Raw genomic sequence first — 26,322 nt, forward strand, 5'->3', positions numbered from 1 at the left:
ATCTTGATGTAATATATAAATTTCTATTCTATCTGCATTGTTGCTGTCACTGAAATATTCGTCATTGTATAAAAACAAACGAAGAAAAAACAAAGAGTGCAACTGTATGCAAAGAAAGGGGGAAGCTGGTTAATGGAACAGCCATTGTTTTGGCGACAACACAAATAATCATTTTTACAGATTAACTAATCTTTAATTTGTATTTGAATTTATGTTTGGGTTTAATCGTAAGAGCTATACTCTTTGGTTTAAGGTGATCTAAAATTAATTTGCTATAGGATTACGTAAATCTTATGCTATTTTCGAGCTAATTGAAGGGGAAATATAAAAGCTATAAAGTTTTTAATGTATTTATTGAGTAATAATAATACTGATTCGAGAAATACATGTAGAAAAATTATATGTATGTATCTCTCCTATATGCCAAGAAACGTATTAAAATGACGTAACGTTAGTTATAATTTAAAAGTGAATGTTAGCAAATGAAGGCAATTAACCACATATAGGCCTATAGCCTACAGCTTCATTTATGATACGACTGCATAAATTCATAAACAAACCTCATAATATAATTGTTTAAGTGTATAGTTGCATAAAACACAGAGTAAATAAAGAAGAGATATAATTTTGTGGTTTATACAATTATTGGAGCTAGACCCATACGAGGCTACCAATCGGCTCCGCAGATTAAACCACTTAACCAAGGAATTTTAGTGAATAGCCTAACCGATCTGTGAACCGCAACTATCCCCAAGTATTCTAAATTCTAGCGATGATTTCCGAGTTTGACTACATATGGAATAAGCACTCTAGTTCAGCTCTGTGATCAAATCCCATACTGGTATTCAATATAGCCATTGGATAAACAAAAAAAAAAAAAAAATAGGGTAAAAATAAAATACAAAAAATAAATAAAACAAAATGAATGGAAGAAAATGCCTCATTTTAGACCAGTTTTTTCACTTTATTTGTTAGGAGATATCTAACACTTTTCTGAAAGTTTACCCAACTTTGTTGAATGGGATCAAACCTTCCATTCCTAACCAATCATCTACAGACACGGCCTTTAACAACTGGATTGGAACTGGAGAGCTGGGGAAAATGATTAGTAGACCTATAAATGGGTAATGCTTACCTGATCTTCCTCCTCCGATCGCTCATTACGAATGTCATTAGATGTTCCCCACTGATGAGAATATAATTAAGAATATAAATATAAAAGACACCTTTACTTTGTGTTAGATTACGCTGGAAATTAAATAGCTATGTAAGTATTTACCTTCAAATGGGATGAAACATATCAGAAATTTGTTGACGTCAATGAAATCAGCTGATGAGGTGACAAGTGTAAGATTCCATATCCTGCCAAAACAATGGCTGTTCCATTAACCAGCACACCTCCCCTTTCTTTGCACACAGCTGCACTCGTTTTTTTTTTTCTTCGTTTTTTTATACAATGACGAAGTGTTTCAATGACAGCAACTATGCAGAAAGAATAGAAATTTATATATTACATCAAGATTTTATAATGATATGCTATATTTTGCATGCTTGTTATTGATTAAATTCGAAATAGATACAATACTGACGAATCCTGTAATCCATGCAGTTACAGTGGTGGGCGGGGCTTCTCCGCCAGGTTAGTGCGAGGAGGCTATAGTATATTTTATTCCAATTACAGTATTGTCATCCTTCTTATCTGACAATAATTTTTAATGATTAACTGTAGAACCACAGAAGGTATTTCCCCAGTGAATGGTCAATGTTAGCTCAATAATTGTTTATTAAAAAAAAAAAAAAAGAATTCCACCCAAAAAAAAAAAAAAATTTTCCCTGTAGAAACATCTGTGGCTCTCAATGTGTGATGTCGAGTGTTCACCATTGAGTGGCAGCAGGAACCGAGTGCATAAGCATTGGCCTAATGTGATATGTAAATTAACTTTCTACTTTTATAGCGTCATATCGAAAGTTATTATGATTTCTTTTGATAAAGCACTGAGAAGTTTAGCATCTGACTTAATGAAATACAGTGAACCCACCGTATTCGCGGGGGATGCGTCCCACACACCCCCGCGAATGGGTCAAATCCGCGAATGCTTAAAACCCCTCTAAAAACACTTAGAACTGCCCATTTTGATAGCTTAAACACAGAAAAACCCTGTAAAAATGTTTATACCTGAATATTTTAATAGTTTTATCACAAAAAGTGCATTTATTCATGAAAATTATATGAAAATACAGTAATTAGTGAATATTTCTCTGAAAAATACAGCGAATCGGCGAATTTTCCGCGAATGATGGCTAGATATGTTCCACAGAGAAACCCGCGAATGTGTGAGTCCGCGAACATTGACAACGCGAATACGGGGGTTCACTGTATAAATAAGACACAAGTTGGTATGGGGGAAAAAAAACGAAATCTAAGTTATTTGCGCATTTAGCATTGGCTACATGGTTAGGCCTATTTCAATAATCAAGGAAATATATTATCCAGCTTGTTATTTAATAAATTGAGTTGTTTGGATATCTAGATGGTTGTAAACATGATTTTCCATTAATTAGGTTTCATTATCAAGTCAGGGGAAATGAAGTCTACGCCTACGTTAAGTCAGGGGAAATGAGGAAGTCTAGGCCTAATATAAGTCTGGGGAAGTGAAGTCTAGGCCTAAGTCAAGCCAGGAAAGTGAGGAAGTCTAGGCCTAAGTCAAGTCAGGGGAAATGACGAAGTCTAGGCCTAAGCCAAGGCAGGGAAAGTGAGGACGTCTAGACCTAAGCCAAGCCAGGGGAAGTGAGGAAGTCTAGGCTTAAGTCAAGTCAGGGGAAGTGAGGAAGTCTACGCCAAAGTCAAGTTTGGGGAAGTGAGGAAGTCTATGCCTAAGCCAAGGCAGAGGAAGTCAGACAGATGAATTTTCAGTTGTTTTTGGTCAACCTTGGTGGATCTTAGAGCCCTTACACACGAGGACACTAGTGTCCGCCACCGGTGTCGGACACTAGTTGCCTCCCATATTATCAAATGGAGCCTTTCACACGAGGCAACAGCAGTGTCCCAAGCAGACAACTTCCGGGCAACAGATATTTCGGTGTCTTGCTCCGCAACACGTGGCGGACACTGACGGTTGCCGCCACTCACTGCAAAGCATTGTTTTAAATGGAAGCTTTCACATCGTAGCCACCAGTGTCCGCCACCACTGCCCACTGGCCAGCTTCTCATGCTCAGTTTGACACCCACCATCATCCCATGATGGAAGGAGACGGCCTATCAAGGACAATTTCGAAGAAGGTGGAGGAGAAGCTGAACACGGAGGACCTCATTTGTGAAATAGAAAAACTACCAGCACTATGGGACCCAACTTGTGAGGGATATGCAAATAAGATAGAAAAGCAGAATTGCTGGAATGCAATGATGGTGAAACTCATTCCTGATTTTGAAGAGAAACCCCTCTCAGAAAAGAAAGAAATACGTAAGTCCTTTATGTTTATTTTTATTTTCTGTTTCATTACATGTTCACAAGGCAAGTAAAGAATCTACTGTCCCACGTATACAAGTTTATTCATTATTACACACAAAAGTTACCCCATTCCTGTCACCAACCACACACACACACCACCACACCATGTCACCACCACCTACCCACACCACCACACCATGTCACCACCACCTACCCACACCACCACACCATGTCACCACCACCTACCCACACCACCACACCATGTCACCACCACCTACCCACACCACCACACCATGTCACCACCACCTACCCACACCACCACACCATGCCACCACCACCTACCCACACCACCACACCATGCCACCACCACCTACCCACACCACCACACCAGGTCACCACCCACACCATTGTCTAGATACGTTGTAACTGCCATGGAAGTGCACCTTGGTCACTGACAAAGTAGTCCGCAAATTTGTCTCTCAAATGGCTGGCAAGTCTTGAAGTTGGCCCTGCAGCAGGTTCCATATCAAAGAGCCCTTCCACGGTTAAAGTATCCTCAATTCGAACGCCATCTCTGTCTCTTACAAAATTATGCAAAACACAACACGCCTTGATGATGTCCTCTGCCAGTGATAGGCTTACATTGAGTGGTCGATGGAAGATGCACCATTTGTTTGCAAGGATTCCAAATGAGCATTCAATGAGTCTGCGGGCTCGTGAAAGTCTGTAATTGAAGATGCGTTTCTTTTGACTCAAAAATTTACCAGCATATGGGCGCAGAATGTGTTGGGATAGTCCAAAAGCTTCGTCAGCCACAAATACAAAAGGCATGGGTGTTCCAAAGCCTGAGTACGATTCTTGTGGAGCAGGAACATTCAGGGTTTGATTTTCAAGTTTCTTGAAAAATTTACTCCTTGAACACAGTTGTGTCAGAAGACTTCCCATATGCACCTACATCAATAAATATGAATTTGTGTGATGCATCACATACAGCAAGAAGCAAAATCGAAAAGTAGTTCTTGTAATTATAATACAAAGAGCCACTATTCTCTGGTTTGATTACCCTGATGTGTTTCCCATCTAAGGCACCAAGACAATGAGGGAAATCAGTCTTTTGGTAAAACTGAGCTGCAATTTCCAACCAAAATCTTTCTGTCACATCAGGAAAACAAACTGTCTTCACTCTTTCCCAAATAGCCTTGCAGACTTCCCGGATGATGTTCGCGGTGGTAGATACGCCTAGTCTGTACTGGTATTGGAGATCAGTCATGGTGTCACCGGTGGCCAGATACCTGTAGCAAAAATTTAAAAAAAGTAGGAATAGGTTAATTGTGACTGCAGCACACACACACACACACACACACATACTGACGTTGTACAGTTTGCAAATCGTATTTCTGATGTTTATGATTTCTCTTTGTCAGTGGTTGTTGTTCAGAAGAAGTGGAAGGGAATCCGATCCTGCTATGCCAGAGAGCTGTTGAAGAAGAAGCAAGAAAAGAGTGGATCAGGTGCCTGTGGACGGAAGCAATATGTCTACTTTGAAGCCCTGCGTTTTCTTGAAACTGTCTCCAAACACACTGCAAGCAATATGGATGAAGAGACTAATCAGGATAATGAACATGAAGACTCCCAAGAGCTAGGCCAGGAAATGCAAACTTGGGAGACTGAGAAACGTCCTGGAAAACGTTCTCATAACCAGTCTCGGAACATAAAAAGTACTGATGATGAACTCATTGAACTCCTCAAGAAAAAAGCATTGCGTGAGAATCAACAGGCAACAAATGAAAACGACGAGGATAGGATGTTCTTACTATCCTTAGTAACACAACTGCACAAGGTACCTGCAGACAGAAAATTGAAGCTAAAGCAGGATATTATTGCTACCATTTACCAGGCTCAACAGGTGTACCAACAATGGCCACAGGACTTTCAGCATCAGGCACCTCCCAGATACCAGCCTCCACAGCCATCACCAGTTTTCCACTATATTCTCTGAATAACATTCCTCTATGCAGCAACACTAATTTACAAACAACTCCTATGTCTACACCAGCACCATCACCAGCCATGTCTGACATCAGCAACCATATGAATGATAATTAGTTATTTCTTGCATAGTAAGTACCTCATTGTTTGTACTAAATAGAACTGTACTTGTAAGGAAATTAAATTTTCATAATAAAACTAATATTGTAATACTTACCTGAACACCTGAATTAGCCCTGGTCACTGACCAGCCCGAACTACATCCCCATAGTTTTTACCCACTAAGTGGGTAATAAACTGTCAGCGTTACCAACGCTTACAGGAAAAACTTGTCAAATGAGTTACCTGAAGTACCGTTGGCAACACTGCTGCAAGTCCCGGCCGAGTGAGGCCGAGATCCCCAATTGCGTTATCCACTATTCAAATTGAAGTGGGGAGGAGGGTGGGAATCATTCAGGTGTTCAGGTAAGTATTACAATATTAGTTTTATTATGAAAACTTCATATTGCAATACACTCCCTGAACACCTGAATTAGCCCGATTAACAAAATTTAGTGGAGGTGGGATCAATCTAATTCAGCCCGACCTGCCATCAGGGAAAGCAGGTAACTCATTATTTGCCTACTCTGTATAAATGAATGTATCCTCACCTGATTATCCCACTCGTCAGGTGAGATTGTCTGTAGAGAGAGTACCCCCGACGTCAAGTCTCATGTCTAGGTACTGTCTGAGTCGAGCTACCTCTCATGTGGTATTCAAACCTCCTCATGGAGAGAGAGTAGCAAAATAAAAACCAACCTACCATGTGGCTAATCACAGCCTCCCATGATTAGTGGAGAACGATGAACCTCCCATGTGACTAATCAAAGCACTCTCACTTATGGAGGGTCTGAGTCAAGCTACCTCTCATGTGGTATTCAACCCTCCTCAAGGATAGAGAGTAGCAAAATAAAAACCAACTTACCATGTGGCTAATCACAGCCTCCCATGATTAGTGGAGAACAATGAACCTTCCATGTGGCTAATCAAAGCGCTCTCATTTATGGAGGGTCTGAGTCGAGCTACCTCTCATGTGGTATTCAAACCTCCTCATGGATAGAGAGTAGCAAAAGAAATAAAAACCAACCTACCATGTGGCTAATCACAGCCTCCCATGATTAGTGGAGAACGATGAACCTCCCATGTGGCTAATCAAAGCACGCTCATGTATGGAGGGGTACGATGAACCTCCCATGTGGCTAATCAAAGCACTCTCATGTATGGAGGAGAAGTTGAGTGTGCAGGATCTTCGAGTTCTTCGCCGTCCGTTGCCGCCGATGTCTGCGCAGAAGAGGTTGAAGAAACCAAACCTGTCCACTGGATCTGCCTATCTTCACAGTACTAAAGTCAAACTTAATATTCTCACTATGAACCCCGACTAACAGAGAATCCAAAATTCCAAATTTCCTGACTACATTCATTACCTATAGTTATCCCCACCCTAAACATTACTACGTAATTACAAGATCGAGTTGGTCGTCGCAAAGGGAACAAGCGAGAAATTCTTCTTCAAAGAAACTGAACGTCTTTAGGAAGAAGTCGTGAAAAAAACGACGACGACTTCCAAGTGGCCGCCGCTAAGAACCTCCGCACTAAGAGAGTACCCCCTTAGCTAATGAACGCACCCACGATAGAAGGGTTAGCGGCTACACACGGACTAAGAGAATAACTTTCATGTAAAAAGGAGAACGATGCATCTCCCAAGTGACTATTTAGATCCTACCCATTAAGGAGGGAATGAGGCAGTGTGCCGAGCTGATGACCCTCCGCCCTGCAGGTTGCGGCAAAGGCCGACGAGAGCAGAAGAATCCCAGCGCTGACGAAACAACCTAGGCCAGCCTGTGAAAGCACCTCTTTGGACTCTCGTAGGGAAACTATCAAAGACTAGGATACTTAAGATACTCTGAACTTCAGTTCATGTGATTATACTATCACTGTTGCTTAAGATTCTAAAACCTAAAAAGGATTTTTTTTTTTTTTTTTTTATATTTGGTTAACCTAATAATCACCGCACTATGTGAATACTACCTTAGCTAAATGAGCGCACCCTAGATAATAGACTTCGCCGTTAAACGTGGACTAAGTGAATAACCTCCGAGTCTTCGCACGAAGAGAAAACCACCTCAGCTAACTGAACGCACCCTAGACAGGAGAATTCGCCACTATACGCAGTGGGGCAAATTGAACGTCTCTTAAGTGAAGGAAGAAAACAAAGATGGACTCGCAAGCAACTACCTCCAGAACAGAAGACTCTGAACCATTCCTTAGAAAAGAAGATGAAGTGGACATACTCCGAATACTGTGCGGTAAGGCATAAACCTCGCACCACACGAGAATCGTGAAGAGTGCCCGCAACTGTGTTCGTGAAGTGTGCCCGCAATTGTGTTCGTGTAGTGAGCGTTTATGAACCAGGAACCAAGAACCATTTCTCCGAAAGTAACTAATCGCTTCCTTCGACCACGGACGGGAAGGATTCTGCGGAGAGACAAGAAGAGTACACGGAAGCGGACGGAGTTTATCAACCTTTGATAATTATTCGCATCGGACATAAAGATATCCCCGCCGATGCCGGAACCGAACACTTGCAGATAAAGAACCTTAAACGAACGAAGCAGAGTTTAAGCCTCGGCCACGACTTCTGGAAGAAGAGAAATACTTATCATTTCCCGCCTACGAAACTGGCCTAGGAAAACTTCCCGAAGCTCGCCCATTGTTTTATCTGCAGCTAAAGCAGAGAAAAAAAAAAAAAAAAAAAAAAAAAAACACCTAACCAATTATCTTAACATTAGAACTTCCGACAAAAAACACGAGGGAGCCCGAGGGAACGTAACAAGTCAAAGAAGATCTTACTGCTAGAAATTTCAGGGAAAAAGAAAAATGTACTGCAAAGTGCTGAGGGGTAGCCAGCAATAGCCGAAAACGGAAGAATCTTGACTTTCCGAAGGAGAGAGAAAACCAGCTATTTCAGTTATGGCAGGCCTAAAGATGGAATGACCTTCCTTACGACACAGCCTTCCCTATTTCAAGTTGACCTGGTAAAGCTACGGGTTGACTTCTGAAGCTGAAGGAAACACTGTCTAGACATAACTTTAGAGTGCTTGGACTGTTGGCTGTTCGCTCGGCAGTCGCCCGCAACTAGGTACATCATGCAAGAGTATCATGCAAGAGTTTGGATGATAATGGTGAAAATGCGGTTGTCTAAAAGATCTTCCGCATGAGGAGGGCATCGGAACTTCCGTAAGGAGCATTAGGAATTCTGGAACCGAGGGCGTTTGAGCCAGCAAGGAGCTAGAGTCACAGACGTCTTGACACTACCGCAATTCCTGATTACCTGATGAATGAGACCGAGTGGCGGAAAGTATACACCTCTAAGTTCTAATGATCTTGTTCCCCCCGAGTTCTCAGATACGACACGGCAGTTACGATGTTGCAAAGCAGACCCACTATTGTGTTGCACACTAGGACTGAGAAAACACCTGTGGGCTTCCTTTATAGCCCTGAGATTCCTGAAGGTTATGACTCCTCTCGTTCCCGATCCCTCCAGAGGCCCGAAGCCTGGGTTCCTCCAAGGTTCCTCCAAGGTTCCTCCCCAATCTTGATATGAGGCATCTGAGTACAGATGAACGTCGGGAAGAGGGGAGACTATAGACCTTCCGGATGTCAGATGCGCTTATTCTGACTATCACAGACGATCTGACAAGCGAGAATCATTCCAGATTAAACCTGTATTCTCGATGTGGAAGTCCCAGTGATTCCTGAGACATACCTAAAGAGAAAGCATGCGGAGACACAAGACCCTAGAGAGAGAGAGAGAGAGAGAGAGAGAGAGAGAGAGAGAGAGAGAGAGAGAGAGAGAGAGAGAGAGAGAGAGAGAGAGAGAGACATTCTCCCTAAAAGGCTTCTTCAAGTGGGTACCGGCTGTTCCCTGTTAAACAGGAACCCTCTATTTCTACATTTGTACTTTCAACGATGCATATTTGCCGAAACTGGAGACATGAGTTAGAAGCAACAAGTTTGTTAGACTGGCCACATCCCTTGAACCCGGAGCAGCCACACTAAACATAGCTTGCTGCGACGCTACTGCTGACGACGGCTACACGAAATAGACCATGGAGGAGATATCCTCCTCCCTAAAAGACTGTTGCAGAGCGCAAAAGGCGCCCACAACAGAACCCACTCCGAATGTCCAGATAGTGAGGCGGAAGCTTCAAAAGAAGCCCCTCCTCTTCTGCCAAGAACGTTGTATAGTCAGGCGACATGTTAACCTGGTATGCCAGCCTTACTGACACCGAAGTGAAGAGGTGTCAAGCAGTACCGGACCGGAGGGAGAAATCATCTTGTTTGAGCAACTACCGGTTCTGTCGCATATAGCGACTCGAACATCGTTGCTTCGGTAGTGTATGCTCCTCCGGAACCTTGGATTGAGGATACGTGAGGATGAAGTCTACCATCCGCTTATACTCATTCTCATTGGCTGAAGGAGAACTAATATCCGGTACCGGATCCTCTACTTCAACTGAACAATCATTGTCGGACTGGTTCGACCGAGCCGGAGGATTGTCGGACTGGTCCGACCAAGCCGGAACAGGAAAGAGGCAGGCCGAACCCTAGCAAACGCTGAACTCGAAAACCCGGAACTTGCTACACCTGGGTGCGTGAGAAGGACACCAGACGTATCAATCGGGAACATACTGGAGGCACCAAAGTCTAGGTTGAGCAAACCCCGCACCACCCAACAGGGATGACGCAACACCTGGGCAGACCACGCCCACTCCTGAGAGCGAAGAGGCCGCATCACCCGAACCACTCAAATCCAGATGTATCAAAACCGCAAGAGAGTGGGAATCCGGAACCAACATGGATGCCTAGACGGAGGGAAGAGAAAACCTGCTGGAAAGTTGAGAAAGAAGAAGTCGGAGGAGGGAAGAAGGAAGAAGCCACACTCGCAGTAACAACCGGAGCGCCCAACGCCGACGTTGGACAGATGGAGAAGGTCCCAACCGGACCGAAACTCAAAGGAGTATGAAGGGGAAGTTACGAGGTACCGAACCGAAGGTAACAGAAGAAGGTAGTTACCAACTATCCTGGAGAATGGAAAGGCTGCGGAAACTATCGGTGCTGATACACTGAACGCTAGCACAGGCGAATCGCCGACGCTGTAGCATCCGCAAGAATCGCGGAGGATGCATTACAATGAGGAAACTATTGGTGCTGATACACTGAAACGGTGGCGTAGGCGAATCGCAGACTGCCATAGCATCCACAAGAATCGCGGAGGATACATTACAATGAGGAAACTATTGGTGCTGATACCATGAACTCTGGTGCCGGCGAATCGCCGACTGCCGTAACATCCGCAAGAATCGCGGAGGATACATTACAGTTAGGAACCCATAAAGAATGAAATAAGGAGTTGCTGACGCCTCCGCAAACAACTGAGAAGCAACTAGACCGGATGCCTGAGAAACCACCGGATTTGCAAAAGGTGATAAGACGACGGATCCGTAAAAAATACCCCTTCCCTTAACCCCGAACGGAGAGGGGGCCGCTGAGCTCTAAAATACAGGGTTGAAGCAAGAAAGCCTTGCTCTGCTGAGTTAAAAGCCAAGAAAATAGGATGCGCAACAAGACCCCAGAGCCCCCCAAAGAGCGGACCGAAAAGAATATTGAGAAGGGTAATGGAAGAAGGCTTAGAAGAAAACGGGGGGAAAAGGGAAAATTTCCGTAGCGGCCGAAGAGGCCATAGATTTCAAAGAAAATAGACTGGTCCTGTTCCCCCCGCCCCTGATAATCTTGATAGACATTATCAAAACAGAAAATTCTTTAAGACATGATCATGAATATTGGAAAAACTCGATCGCCAGAATTACCACCAACGCAAGACGAACGAAATTTTAAACCCCCAAAGGAAAAAGGAACCTTCGAAGAAGGAATATTCAAGGAAAAACAAAAATTCAGAACCAGATATATCAGAAACCAAATCTGAACGACCCTCCACGGATCTGGAAACCTTTGTTGCACAGAGCATGAAGCAGGAAATAAAACCAACGATTGATCTAAATGAGAGGCCTAAACCCAAAGAAGACTACGCTCAACTACTTTCCTGAATACTTCCTAATTAGAATTCCTACCTTTCTGAGTGATTCCTAATTCTAAAACCACCTTAGAACTTACGCTTTTAGAGGGAAGGGGGGAAATCTGCTGCCAACACTGCCTGCTCCGCGCCGGGGGGGCCGGCAGATCCTACCTTTGAGGTTTGCGGTTCTCCATGACCCCCGGCACCCGTTAGGGCTGGTTCTGGAACAGGCAGGGGGGCTGAAAAAGAACGATTAGTATCTACAACACTATTACTACTATCCTTATCTCTAGTTTCTATTAATTTAGTCAAAGCTAGAAAAATAGACTAGACACACTCAGCTAGTAACTTGTCCTCTAACTTTTGAATAATTCTTCCATCTGATCTACTGACCAGGACTCGTCACCTATCTGACTGATACTACACTGCATCTTCCTACATAAAATACAAACAGAATGTCGATCGTGTTTGAGGGTACTCATCCTACACTTGCAGGACGTGTAGGGGTGATGAGCGTCAGCATCTCCAGCAGTAGAAGGCCGTGTCGTCGAAGATGTAAACGAAGTTGAAGTATCGGCGCTTGTAGACGGCGACGTCTTCTTGTTTGACTTAACCAAACGAGTCCAAAGTCAAAATCGGGAGAGAAGTTCCAAATCCTATCAATAAAGTGTCCATCCTGGAGGAAATGCGTTGAAAACGTCCAAATCGTGATCTGATGTCCAAATTCTTGAATGGGGGTCGGGCTAATGACCAAAAAGTTCGCCTGATGTGGGACACACCCACACAGCATGGCGAACAAAAAGCAATTGGGGATCTCGGCCTCACTCGGCCGGGACTTGCAGCAGTGTTGCCAACGGTACTTCAGGTAACTCATTTGACAAGTTTTTCCTGTAAGCGTTGGTAACGCTGACAGTTTATTACCCACTTAGTGGGTAAAAACTATGGGGATGTAGTTCGGGCTGGTCAGTGACCAGGGCTAATTCAGGTATTCAGGGAGTGTATTGCAATATAAATATTACTAATAGATCAAGTTTTTAAAGTTTTTTTTTGTCTTATTAATAGATCTAGTATTTTTTTTATCATGTATGTCCTCGCAAAAAGTACCAGCAACTAGTTATATAAGGCTTACCTCAAAGTTACAGCAAGCTTCTCGTCTGGTGCAATGCATTCTCTCATGTTTGTGGTAGTTCCTGTGATGTCTCTCCTGACGTAGCTGAGAAGTTCTTCAAATGACAGCTAGTTCATACGAAAATAGTTGAAAAACTTCTTTTCATCAGCACACAAATCATTGAAAAGTGTATGATGCACTCCTGTGTTCATTCTTGATGACAACATGGGATGTACATGCACCTTCCTCTCTACAGAGCGCCTCTTCGATTTCTTTTTGGCCAGCAAAGCAACAAGTAGAAGCTCTTTGTTTCCCGCCATTCTTCCGACTGAGGTGTGCGAGTGGCTCACTAGTTGCCAGGCGGTGTCTTTAGCAAGGACACTAGTGTCCGACGCCGGTGGCGGACACTAGTGTCCTCGTGTGTAAGGGCCCTTGGGCTTGAATGATTTGGGAACACTTTTATTATTTGGAGAAGCCCTCTGTATTTGTAACGGTTCTGTATTTGTAACGGGAAACCTGTTTGCAATCAAGTTTACCCTTTCAATAGTGGTTACTTTCTGTCAGTTATTGCAAACATAATGAAAGAGGGAACTGATTTACCTGTTTATTCAATATTACTGGCTGGCAATGGGGGTTATTGGGGCAAAGTCCCCCCCACCCACCCACCCCCCACCCTAGTAGGACACGGCTGGTGATTCATAGGTTGGGTAGATAATGTTAAGTTTGTGTAGTGGGTTGAAACCGAAGCCAAAGCTGAAGTAGAGTCCAAATGGTCAGGTCACAGAAGCTAAAATCAGAACTACCAACCACACCCAACTTCTCTGTTGAATGTAGGTGCATTCATGGTTGATTATGTTTAATGTTATGGAGATTTTCCCTTTATATTCTATTGATACTTGCATGGTTTTATGCATCTTTGCTCAAATAATTGATAATACACAATGATATTAAATATTTGTTTTGACGTTACATACATAATGTTTTGCAGAAGTCATACTTTGAAATAATTATTACTGTAATTTTTTCTTATGACTGTTTTCTCCCTATTTGCATCTAGCTTTATTTTTGCTGTAGGCCACAACCTTGTCTTCCCCAAACACACCTCCCCGTCCATGAGTCTGCCATCAGTGCTGCTCCTGTCCAGATCGTCTTCTTTCCCCTTCCTTCCATTGTCCTTCGGAACATGGACAAGCATATCTTCAGTTCCCGAGTAGTTCCTAGTGTACTTGGACTTCTCTTCCCTGCAATTTTCCTTTGAGAACAGTTCCTACTCAACTCTGGTTGTTCTTACAAGTATACAGATCCTCTGTTTTTACATGGGAAAGTAATCCCATACCGGTGGCTGTACAGGAGACAACGTTGTGTCTGAGGGTTAGCTGCAGCCAACCTTGCCTGATTGAGACAGTTCCCATCATCATGGCTGAGGGGTAGCTTCAGCCTCCCTTGTCTGACTGAGACCATTCCTGACGCATGACGGATGACCCCTGGCCCTGTTCACGTAGCCGGGACATCTTCCCTCATAGCAGCTTTTTCACGGCCGCATTATATGATCGTTCTTTGGGATCTGTATAATGTTGTCTCCTCTTTCCGCAGAGCATCCATGGCCTTCATCTACCATCAATTCTTCGGCCTTCGGATCGGCTCAAATGTATTCTACACCTCCCTCTCTGGTTCCATTGGCCTCTCTCAATAACTCGGTTGTAATGTCGACTGGAGTCATTTGAAGCTTTTGTAAAAACAAGTGTTCGAGACTCGTCAATAACGACCCATTTATGGGGGTACATCCCCAAAACCCCCAGGTCCCAGGTTACCCACAGACAAATCTGATCCCCATAACTTATGAGATGCCTAAATCTTCAATGATTGATTATGAAATTTAGGTCTTGAAGACCAAGCGCCGGAACCCATCAGGATTATTCAGCGCCATAAAGAAGGTGAAATATACAAGTTAATTATACGACTGATGATGAATAGGTGAATGATGACATACTAATAAAATTCAGCGTTAAAATATGAACATAAAAATGAAGAATGATACTGAACAGAACCAGCAAAAAATAAATATATATTAAAGTTTTATATTGAAAATATACACTTAGTATATAAATAAATATGACTAAAATCTTTATGAATATACTACGATCATATCTCATTAAAATAGCCAGATCCTTTAAGATAACCCATAAGGTTATCTACCTCTTCCCAGTTAGTAAGTACTTTGCCTTAAGGCGATTAAATCTAGGACAGTGCACCAGCATGTGCTCAACGGATAGCTGACCACCACAGTGAGCACAAACTGGGGCACTGGTTCCCTCTAAAATATAGCTATGAGTGAAGCAGGTATGGCCAATCCTAAGCCGTGTTAAGATGATCTCAAATCTTCTGTTACGATTAAAACCCGAACTCCAAAAATCTATACTTTTTCTAATCTTTCTGTACTTCCTATTTGTGGATAAAATCGGGGAAGTCCATCTCTGCTGCCATTTTGTATGAATGTATCATCTGATAACTGGACGTATATCCAAATGTGACACCTTAGTAGTTAAGAAATCACACCTTGCAGCATCCTTTGCTGTCCTTTCAGCCAGTTCGTGCCCTTCTAGACCAGTGTACCCAGGAATCCAACAAAACTTTATGATTTATGGCGAACAGAAAGATAAAAAAAAGCCATTCCTGAGCCTGTTGAATTAAGGGATGGGTAGGGTAGGATTAAACTTCTTTAGGATTTCTAAAACACTCCTCAAGCACTATATATTGCTGTGGATTTAAATTTCTTATCAGATGCAAGATTTAAAGCATCAATTATGTCTGTTGCTTCAGCAGTGAAAATGGATGAGGAGTCTGATAACTTTTTTATATATGATTCCCCCTCACACCACTGCACATCCTACTCCATCTTCCGATTTTGATCCGTCAGTATAGATTTCCTGTCATTTATATGCCTCTTGTCATGCTCCAAAAACTTGTTTCTGACTACTTCTTCCAAACGATCTTCTTTGTCTCTTTAATGCAGACATCTATTGCTGGAATAAACCATGGAGGGATAGCAGGATGTTTCACTTGTAGGATCTTCTGTGTTTTTATGCTTTCATCCCCCAGTTCACCCAGCTGTCTGATCTGAAATGGTATTGCTGCACCTTCCTTAGCTTTATCTCCAATTGGTGGTGGAGAATTATATATGCTGTAATTTAACCCAGGAATATATTGTGTGCTTCCAAGCTTAGTTTCCTGGGGACACACAATACCTGGGCTATGGTCATGGAGCAGTACATTCAGCTCTTCACTTCGAGCCCTAAGACCTCTACAATTCCATTGAACTACTGATGTGAAAACAATTTTTTTGGCTTGGTGGATGGCTGTTTGAATGGAGCCTTCTCATTTACTCTTTTGTTTACGAGCATTATCAAGAGATGATTTGGACAGGACTGATCTTGACAGGTTTGATTTATTATCTGTTGATTTACTGGTGTCACTTTGTTTCCCTTTCTTGTCAGTTTGTTTAAATTCAGGCTTCGTGTCTATTACTAAGTCTTGCATGTTTAATTGGGGGAGAGGATGAGGGGGAACGTCTCCTCTTTTGGTGCTTTTGCTCCTCAGTCTCCATTAAATCAGGCAGAGACACTGCCTGAGACAATTCCAAGGTGGTTGGGTTAAGTGCCATCTTATCCTCCTTGGACACTTGTGCTCTAGTCTCAGCAGACCGAGCAACTGACCCAGATGGCTGGGCCACTACCACAGGGGTTGATGCACCTGCTACATTAGAGGGTGCTGCCACTGCACCCTAGTGGTAGATAGGGGTTGTGGCTAGCTCCTAGGTTGTTGGCTTAATTGTCTTTTTTGCAAAACCGATCCTTATATGCTATGCATTGGCTTTATTTAGTGCAGACAGTTCATATTTGTAAGTTTCACAATTTTTTTTTATTGGATTTATATTCCAGTTGACAATTAACACATTTTGCTTTTCTATTACATTCATCATCATGATGGACACCAGAGCAGTTTATACAAATTTTAGTATTTTTGCAGCTTTTTGATGGGTGGCCAAACTTAAAGCAATGATAGCACTGCATTGGTCTTTGCTGGAAAGGATGTACTCATACCCTTTCATTTTCAAATATGACATGTGAAGGTACTTCAGAGTCTGCAAAGGTTAAAATGATCATGTTGGGAATAGCTGCCTTTTTCACTCTCCAAACTGAAGTGGGACTCATTTCTAGGATTTCTTCTTCTGTCCTGTCATAAAGATCTTTATCAAACAGTACTCCTCTCCTATAACTAAAGCTTAAGTGGGGCTTAATCTTCTTAATCATTTCATCATTTTTTATGTCCAACAAGGTCAGCATATATGCTTGGGCTGTGGATTTGGCATGAATAAGAACGGTGTTCTTCCAAAACGAGATATATCACTGCTCTTTATTCCTCCCACCTTTTTCTGAAGAAACCTGCAAAATTTATAGTAGTTATAATTTTCCTCCTTGGCTGAAGCTACCACCTACATAGGAGGTTTAGGAGTCCTTATCTCTGCATTCTGCTTTCTCTCTGGTTTATCCTGAGCTCATTTAGATAACACATAAACGTCCATGTCTTTGGGAACTTTGTCTGTTAAGGCTCCTTGTACTGTAGCTTGACCTATTTGTATGGCACTTATCATACTACTAGCCTTTAGAGCCTCATCATGGCTACTAAAGGTAACCCATGCTTCCCATTTAGATTCAATATCAATAAAGTTCATCCGATTTTTACAACAGTTCCAAATGATTTCAGAACTGTCCAGATCATTTCATAATCACAACAGACTGGTAAGCCTTCGATCTGGAGCACTCTCAAATTTTTCACACAAGCAGGCTGTGTTGAGGATTTAATTATGGATGAAGATTTCTTAAGAAAAGTCTGTGTCCTTGCTTGAAGTCTTCATCAATGAAGCATGGCTAGAGGGTCCAGGGGAGGGGGAGTCAGGAGGGGAAAGGGGATCAGGATATTTGTTATTACTGCTTTTTGTCAATTTATTTTTCAAGAAATCATCAACATTTGGAGAAATTCCAATCTCCAAGGTGGGTGCAGAGGTCATCTGTGCCAGAACAGCACCATCAGAGGGTCCAGGGGTACTCGAACCCTTATACATGCTAGACATAGAGATTTGAGCAGGGTAAAAAAAAAAAATAATAATAAACCTGAAAACCTTAAAAAGATATCATCGCCTTTTCATGGGGTTTATTCTTCCACCAATGGCACAAGTGAGAACTGACTCCCAAATGTCCGCGTCCCTACCCTACCCCACAGGGGATGGCACAACACGATTATAATGGCCCAAGTGTAAACCAAACCTGCTTGCTAGGACTGAAGATATTATGAGAATACCATCATCCCCACTCTAACTGTGTTATGGGCAAACCGGATAAAATGCCGAGAGTCCTATCCCCAGAACCGGACCGTCCCCCTTCCCCCCTGGAATCCGTGGTTTAGCCCTAAAGAATAGTTCTGCCTGATATCTCTCAGGTCTGAACATTTTCGGGCAGCTGATGGTCCTACCACAGTTCCCAGTATTTAGCTTCGGAATTAAACCCAATTCCAGTTATGATATCTTTTCCTGTTTACCAGACCCAATGAATTTTAGCAAAAGCGGAAAATTCCACAAAAATTAATTCAAAGAAATATATAATGGTCTATGGGACTCTTGGACTCAAGCCCGGAAAAAGATTCCTGGGGTTCAAGAGCCCCCTCACCACAACATGGTGGTCCCAAATCAAGAGGGGAAATCTTCAGTGATATAGAAAATGTACTGTGCAATTCCTTAGATTATAAAGCTATGGCACAATGAAATTCAATATTTGTACTGTAGTTTCTTAAAAGTTCTGTAAATCATTCGAAAAGTCTAATGGCAACTCTTTCAGAAGTATATTTACTTCAGTATTGATACTAAATTTCTCTCTTCCCAACATTTTACAGATGTGTAACATTAAAAATTTGAAAAAACTGGATATTGTTACAATTTTCATTATTAAAATTTAATAAAGCTAATTTACCTAGTAGTTCTGAGTTTGTATACAGTACATGAATCACAATTCCTAATAGAATAGGAAGCAATGATTGTCATTCCCAATAAATGAACATTTTTATAAAATTCATTATTTAGGTACTTACCTACTGTTAAATTAGCTTACACCTTTGTGCTGTTAGGTGTGATTGGCATTCAAAAGATGGACTGTAATCGCTTGTTTCCCACCATGTGGCATTGGAATGATTATGTTCTTGTCAGAATTCTTCATGGCTCCCCACTACAATGTGGGGAGACAGGGTGGGTTTCCAATTTAACAGTGGATAAGTATTCTGATTTTTAATTTTATAATTTTCATTTTCTGGGATGAATCTTACCAATAAAGTTAGTGAACTACCACACTGAATGAAGACGGTGGGTTAGTGGAGCCAGGGAGACATCCACTCAGCCACGTGAACTAAAAGCTTAAAGGGAAAAAGCTGCTCAACATTTTGCCACTCTGTGATCCTTCCTGGTAAATATATAGCCAGACGATGGATCCACAGCAGTGTTAAGGTCCCCATAGTGAGACTTGTCCGAGAATCCTTACAAGGAAAATAAGTGATCTCTTAGAGTACCAGTGATTCCATGCCAAAAGTTGAAAGCCCATAACCAACAGTCCAAAACTAAAGACAAAGATTACCTCATATCTGAAAGCACACTCCCATACACTATTGTGTAACTTCATGTTCTCCAAACTCAACACCTGGATTTCCAAGCAATCTAAAGATAGGACAGAGAGGAAGAAAGAAAGGTTCTCTCCTATTTGGTCCATGAGAAAACTGTTCCTGTTGTGAGGATAGGACTCTGGGCTTTACAATTCTCATGAAATTTGATGTCTTGCAAACAAAACAAGGCAAAGCTGAATTCCACGTCCATTCAGCTGCATTGACAACTTTTCTAGCTGAGGGTTTTTTTTTTAGGAAATTAAAGGATGTGCTTACAGCACAGATGTGAGGTTTTACTTTCAAACAATGGCAAACGATCAAGATTTGACTCTTAATTGTGCTGAATGACAAAGCAACATAGGAAAAAAGATAGCATTCTAGAAAATAGGAGTGTTTGGCCTCATAACATCAGAGGATAAATTCTTAACTCCTCTTCGAAGATGAAATCTGTCTAGATAAATTCTTAGAGCTATAACTGGATACAGAGCTTCCTCTTCATTGCCTACTAAAGCAGTTAAATTGGGTACAATAAAAAATCAGGAAGGGCTTTGCCTTTACATTGATTTCAGCTGTAAACAATAAGAGAGAGGAAAAAAAAAAAAAGACGTGTCACACTGAACAAAGCCTTACAGGAAAGGGCCTGAAACTCACTAATAGACTTCGCTGTAGCAAGAATCGAAGGAAAAAGTGTTCTGAAAGTCAAGTTCATAAAGGAAGCTTAATCCAAAGGCTCAAACTAAGGTAACATGACATTTGTTCCTACACAAATACAATCCCTTGGTCCTTTACTTATATGGGGAACACTTTTGGTGAAGCTGAACTGGCCGCTAACGACTTACAAGGTATGTGTTGGTATTACTCCCAGCCGGGAAGATGGTTGGTAACAGTGGGAAACCCACGGTACCAACCACCCGGCTTCACACATTCACTTTACTTTCCAGCCTCATCTGAAGCGGACGTGTTTCCCTACTCTCTGCTCGGACCTTCCTGGATGCTAAAGCTTCAACCTTTTCACTGTGTGTTTGTTCCTGTTTTTCATTTTGGCTTGTTACCCTGTATAACTGTGCATGTTTGTAATTATGGATGATCTGTTACAAACCCATGATTTGGATAAGCCTGTGCGCCGGATTTGTCTTGGCAAGGGCAAAAAGTGTGGCGCCTTCCACTGTAGTGCGGATTCTGGCCCCCCTCTCCCTTTGCTTAAAATGTAGGAAAGGGAGCAAGGACCCCCCCGATTGTATTGTTAATGATCCCTGCGATGAGTGTAGGCTTTGGTCCCCCGAGCAGTGGGATAGGTACTCTCAGAGGCCCAGATGCAAACATAAGGAGACTAAGGCATCGGAGGGGCTGTCTTCGGCTCTTCGACTCTGATAGTTGATAATCCTTCTCAGTCGTATCTGAGTCCTGAAGGCCTTCCCTTACTGCCCCTTACCAGCACTGAATCTATCTCCCTGTCCCGAGTCTGCATCCATGGTCACAGAGGAGGCGAGATCGGTAGACCTAGTCTACACTCCTCTCAATTGCCCCCCCCTCACCCAGAGTCCCTGATCCCTGGGTTAGGGGGGGGGGGCCTTTTACCCGCCTTTGTCTTCCTCAGGATTGGTTTTTGTGCCGGGTCTGAGTCATTCTTGTCTTCGTCTACCTCTTCCCCTCCCTCTTCTAAGTCCAATTGGGCTAGGAAGGGGAGGGTGGTCCCTCCGCCCCCTACAAAGACTCGTTCTTCTAAGGGGGCGCAGTCCTCCCTCAGGGAAAGACTGCTGGGTCTCTCGCTGAGAAGGGCACCTCGGAACCCTCGTCAGACGGTTCAGGAGCTTCGTCCTCCCCGACTGGTTCCGTTTTGGCGTCTCTTAAGCGAGCGTCGCCAAAGGCACGGTCTCCTATGGGAGACCTCGCAGTCTCAACCTCTGTAGCGAGCTCGAGCACGGAACAGGAGAAGGGGAAGAGCCTTCGGGCTTCTCCTACACCCAACCCGATGCCCTTGCCCAAATTGGACAAAGGTTCGGCAAGGAAGGTGCCCAAGGACGTCTCGACCCCAAAGGCGTCGGGAGGAACCATGAAGGGGTCCCCGCAGCCTTCTTCGTCCATTTCGACACCGAAGAAAGCTAGAACACGCCCGGATGATAGGGATAGCAGCCTCCAATCGACAGTCCGCGCCCCTGGATTGGTCTACTCTGCACGCCCCAGTGTGGAGGCCCGTCCAGCGTCGGAGCGTGGATCGGCTGTGAGGAGACCGCCCCCTGATCGTCAAGACAGTCGCTCGCCCATACAAGTAAGTCCGTCTAGGCCCACTCACGATACTCCACCGTGAGTTGGAGATCGTGAGGGGTCCGTTGCCTCCACTGATTATACCAGCAGACATGACGGTAGTGCTCGCTCTGCCTCTCCCATCCCCTCAACTTCCTCGGGATTCTCCGGGAGCGGGAGGAAACAGGGGGTCGGTAGGATTGCTGGGGCTGAGGCCCTTGGGCAGTCAACTTCAGGCACGTCTGGCCCTCCCTCACTTCAAGTGAGCGAGAGGTCGTACGCCTCTGTTGTACGGGGCAGAGAGATGGGGTCTGTCTCGGGCTCTCCTGCGGGTGGGGCTTTCCGCATGACCATCTCTCGGAAGGTCCTCTTCCGAGAGATCTGGACACTCCGGAAATGCAGAGGGCTTTTGTCGAGGTCGTGGCGCTGATCCATCAGCACAACGGTCTGGAGGAACCACTTCCAACTCCTTTGGAAGAACGGTCGTCCAGGTTGGAGACGTTCTACGCTTCCAAGAGGGAGCCCAAACCCTCCCTTGGTCTACCGTGGTCTCCCTTGGCGGACAGTGTCCTTAAGCAGGTGAACGACTTGGTCTCCGGACCATCGTCTTCGCTTCGCTCGACTCGTTCCACCAAGCTGTTACCTCCCCCTCTCCCGAGGCAGAAGAGATACTACGTGCCATCGGAAGGAGCTCTGCAGCAGAAGGTTGTGGAACCGGGACTAACTCGTCTAGCTCCTGGTGCCACTTCAGCTCAGCTAACGGAGGAGCAGGTGCTCCTCACGCAAGCTGAGCTGAACGCTTTGGAGGGTATGGCTCTGTCTGCCCTCCAAGCGATCTCCTGGCTTGACAACTGGGCCTTCGTGTTGTCGATCACTGCGTCTTCATCTGGTGCTCAGGGCAAAGACCCAACCTTCAAGAGTCTTTGCCAGTCTTGGGCTAAGGCTATCTCCTTTATAACTCACCAGATGGCAAACCTCTGGGCAAACCTGGTACTGAAGAGAAGGGATGCGGTGTTACCCCAGATCTACAGATCTTTGGGGGCTGAAGCTGCAGTTTCTCTGCGCAATGAACCCATTCTGGACTCCACCTCCCTCTTCCCCAGGGGAGAGGTGGATGCTGTGGTGGACAAGAGGAAGGCTGACAAACGCGACCGTCTTGTCCATCAGGCAGCGATGAAAGGTGTTGCACAGCTTTCTCGTCCTGCGGCCCAGTCAGTGAACCAGGCTAGCACCCCAGCCCCGAAGAAGTCTGGTGCTTCGACGGGCGCTCAGGGTAAAGTCCAGACCTCTGCTTCTTCGCCTCCGCGGAAGGAACTGCAAGGTCCCTTTCGCCAACCTGTACCCCCCAAGAGGAAAGGTAAGGCGAAGAAGAAGAGGGGAGGGGCTCACTAGAGACGGCGAGCCCCCTCAGATGCTGCCGTCAGTGAGGGGTGTCTATCAAGCCATTGGGCAACGTGGCAGTGATACGGAGCGAAGACCTGGGTGGTGGATGTCCTCCGGGAGGGATATTCTCTACCCTTCAAGCCGCTGCCTCCCCTCACCAACACTCTGGTCCAGTTCCCATCTTATCTCCAAGACCCCCAGAAGAAACAGGCCCTTCTTCAGGAGGTCGAAACTATGTTGAGCAAGGGAGCCATCGAAGTCGTTGAGGATTGATCCCCGGGCTTCTACAGCAGGATCTTTCTCGTGGAGAAAGCTTCTGGCGGATGGAGGTCAGTGATTGACCTCTCTCCCCTGAATCGTTTCATTCGCCAGACATGGTTCAAGATGGAGACTGTGCGGACAGTACTGTCAGCCATCAGGGAGGGCGACTTCATGCTGACAGTCGATTTGATGGATGCGTACTTCCAAGTGCCAGTCCATCCATCGTCTTGTCGGTACCTTCGCTTTGTCCTCAACGGAGTGGTCTATCAATTCAAGGTTCTCTGTTTCGGACTGTCAACTGCTCTGCAGGTGTTCACAAGAGTGTTCACCCTCATTTCAGTTTGGGCCCATTTGCGCGGGATACGTCTGCTGAGGTATCTTGACGATTGGTTGATCCTGGCAAGCTCCCGCTTGCAGTTGCTACAGGACAGAGATTGCCTCCTCGATTTGTGTCACGAACTAGGCGTCATGATCAACTTAAGGAAGTCAGATCTCACCCCCCAACAGAGGACTCAGTATCTGGGCAAGCTGATCGACAGGGTAGCACATTCAGGAAGGTGGCGAGGTGGTTCCAGCCAGCTCAACAGTGGCAAGTTATGATCGGCCACCTGTCATCCTTGGAGAAGCTCGTTCCATATGGTTGGCTCCACCTTCGGTCTCTTTGGTAGAGACTGAGGGACTTCTGGGATCAGTCTCGGGAGCCCCAGTTGATTCTTGTCCCCATCTCTCAGGAGGTGAGAGACGATCTCGCCTGATGGACGGACAACAGGAACCTCTGCATAGGGACACCTCTGTCCTCTCGCTCTCCGGACATGCTTCTCTTTTCAGACGCATCGAGGGAGGGCTGGGGTGCACAACTGGAGGAGTTACTGACTTCAGGTGTGTGGGACCAACACGACAGGCACCTTCACATCAACGTCCTGGAGATGAAAGCAGCGTTCTTAGGTCTTCAGTGCTTCCAGGACCGTTTGATGGGACACTCGGTGTCATTGATGAGCGACAACACGACTGTAGTGGCATACGTCAACAAGCAAGGGGGTCTTGTCTCCCACGCTTTCCACGAGTTGACGCTGCAGGTGCATCAGTGGGCAGTAGCCCATTCTGTTGAGCTGTCGGCCAGGTACATTCCAGGCAAGAGGAATGTCCTGGTGGACACACTCAGCCGTCGGGATCAGGTAGTGGGGTCCGAGTGGTCCCTCCATCAGAGTGTAGCGGACAGGCTTTTCGACCTGCGGGGGCATCCAGTAGTGGACCTGTTCGCCACCCGGTACAAAAGGAAGCTTCCAACCTTCTTCTCCATCGTACCGGACCCGTGGGCAGCTGCACAAGATGCCTTCCAACACTCGTGGGACAACCTTGAAGTGTATGCTTTTCCCCCTGTTCTGTCTCCTTCGCCCAGTTCTCAGTCGAGTTCTGGTGTCGACGAACCTTCGGATGATCCTGGTGGCCCCCAAAGTGTCCAGAGGCTGCTTGGTATCCAGACCTGCGGGCTCTGCTCTCCAAGGTTCCGAGAGAGCTTCCCCGCTGGCACAACCTTCTTCGTCAGCCCCACGTAGAATGGTACCACCAGGCCGTGGCCTCGCAATCTCTTCTTGCCTGGAGGTTATCCATCATCTCTTGCGCGCGAGAGGCTTTTCTTGCCGGGCAGCGACAGAGATGGCAGGATACCTCAGGAAGTCCTCAGTGGTGGTTCACCAGGGTAAGTGGGCCGTCTTCTGTGGTTGGTGTCGTAGACGGGGTTGCTCTCCAGTCGGAGCCACTCTTCAGCAGGTAGCGGATTTCCTCGTCTATCTTCGTCGGGAGAAACTCCTATCGGTTTCAGCGGTAAAAGGATACAGGGCGGCCTTAGCCCTGGTCCTGAAGTTGAAAGGCATCGATATTTTATCCTCTCTGGAAATATCTTTGCTGATGAAGAGTTTCGATTGGTCCTGCCCACCCAGGGAACTCAGGCCCCCTGAGTGGGACGTGTCTCGTTTTGTGGAGCCTGACTCGTGCCCCATATGAGCCACTGCGAGAAGCCACAGACAGAGATCTAACTCTCAAGACCGTCTTCCTGCTAGCCCTGGCATCAGCGAAGAGGATTAGCGAGTTACAGGGACTTTCCTTTGCAGTTAAACACTCAATGGGGTGGGCATCGGTGACTCTCGAATTTGTCCCGTAGTTCATAGCGAAGACTCAAAACCCAACAGTCCCTGATGCTTTGTTTGAGTCTTTCACAATCCCATCCCTGAGTGACTTCGTAGGCAATGACCCTGTCGAGTTGCTACTCTGTCCTGTACGGGCGCTACGGCACTATCTGAAGAGAACGCAGCGCCTCAGGCCTGAGTGTTGGCGACTCTTCGTTAGCACCGGAACTCCTAAGAAGGAGGTGTCCAAGAACACGATCTTTTTCTGGCTTCGTGAGGTTATCAAGAAAGCGTATGCAGCGCCTGGGGAGGATGACGCCAGCGCTCTAGGCCCCCGCGCTCATGAAATCGGAGGGCTTGCGCCCACTTTGGCATTCAAGAAGAACCTGTTGGTTCAGCTGGTACTGAAGGCGGGGGTGTGGTCACGCCAGACTACATTCACCTCTTTTTACCTACAGGACGTTACCCATCGGTCCTTGGATACCTTCTCCTTGGGGCCAGTGGTGGCTGCTCAACAAGTTGTGTAACAGACCCAGCTCCTGTACAGGGCCGAGTTGTGTCTCGTCTGTTGTACGTGCATGATTGGGCGTGAAAGGTGAGTGACTGGTTCTCTCTTCCCTCCTATCATCCAACTTTTTACCCTCAGGCAGAGAGTTTAGGCCGTACAAGCTGAACCAGACGTCAGACGCAGGTGAGTTTCATTCCTTGAGTATCCTAATCTTTGTTGCCTTTCAGGTACGCATTAGATGTAATGTCCCCTCTTTCCCCTGCGAGGCAGGGAAGGGGGTTGCAGGCTAACTACCAAACCCATTCTTCATGTTGGTCCTTAGTTCCTGACACTTCCCAATCACCTCTTATGTGGCTGGGAAAGGTTCTCTCTAGCTTTCACCTCGCTGTGTGTTCGCCTACCGTAACCTCATCATAGCAAGGGTGGTCTAGTAGACT

At 45.1% G+C, this 26,322-nt stretch overlaps 1 protein-coding gene and 1 long non-coding RNA gene across 2 annotated transcripts in view; one reads left to right on the forward strand and one right to left on the reverse strand.

Annotated features, from left to right (window-relative positions):
* The first annotated feature begins 123 nt into the window (after positions 1-123).
* On the forward strand, positions 124-9,049 carry LOC136826286 (uncharacterized). Its single transcript, XM_067083503.1, has 2 exons — positions 124-3,461; positions 4,874-9,049. Exons 1-2 carry the CDS (start codon positions 3,239-3,241, stop codon positions 5,446-5,448), a joined length of 798 nt encoding a protein of 265 aa, XP_066939604.1. The 5' UTR covers positions 124-3,238; the 3' UTR covers positions 5,449-9,049.
* Positions 3,469-26,322, reverse strand: part of LOC136826287 (uncharacterized) — an 82,155-nt gene continuing 59,301 nt past the window's right edge. The window contains exon 2 of the long non-coding RNA XR_010849582.1: positions 3,469-4,741. This is a non-coding gene — a long non-coding RNA (uncharacterized lncRNA). The remainder of the gene's footprint in view (positions 4,742-26,322) is intronic.

Source organism: Macrobrachium rosenbergii, chromosome 40 (genome assembly GCF_040412425.1).
Source record: "Macrobrachium rosenbergii isolate ZJJX-2024 chromosome 40, ASM4041242v1, whole genome shotgun sequence".
NCBI classification, from domain to species: Eukaryota; Metazoa; Arthropoda; class Malacostraca; order Decapoda; family Palaemonidae; genus Macrobrachium; species Macrobrachium rosenbergii.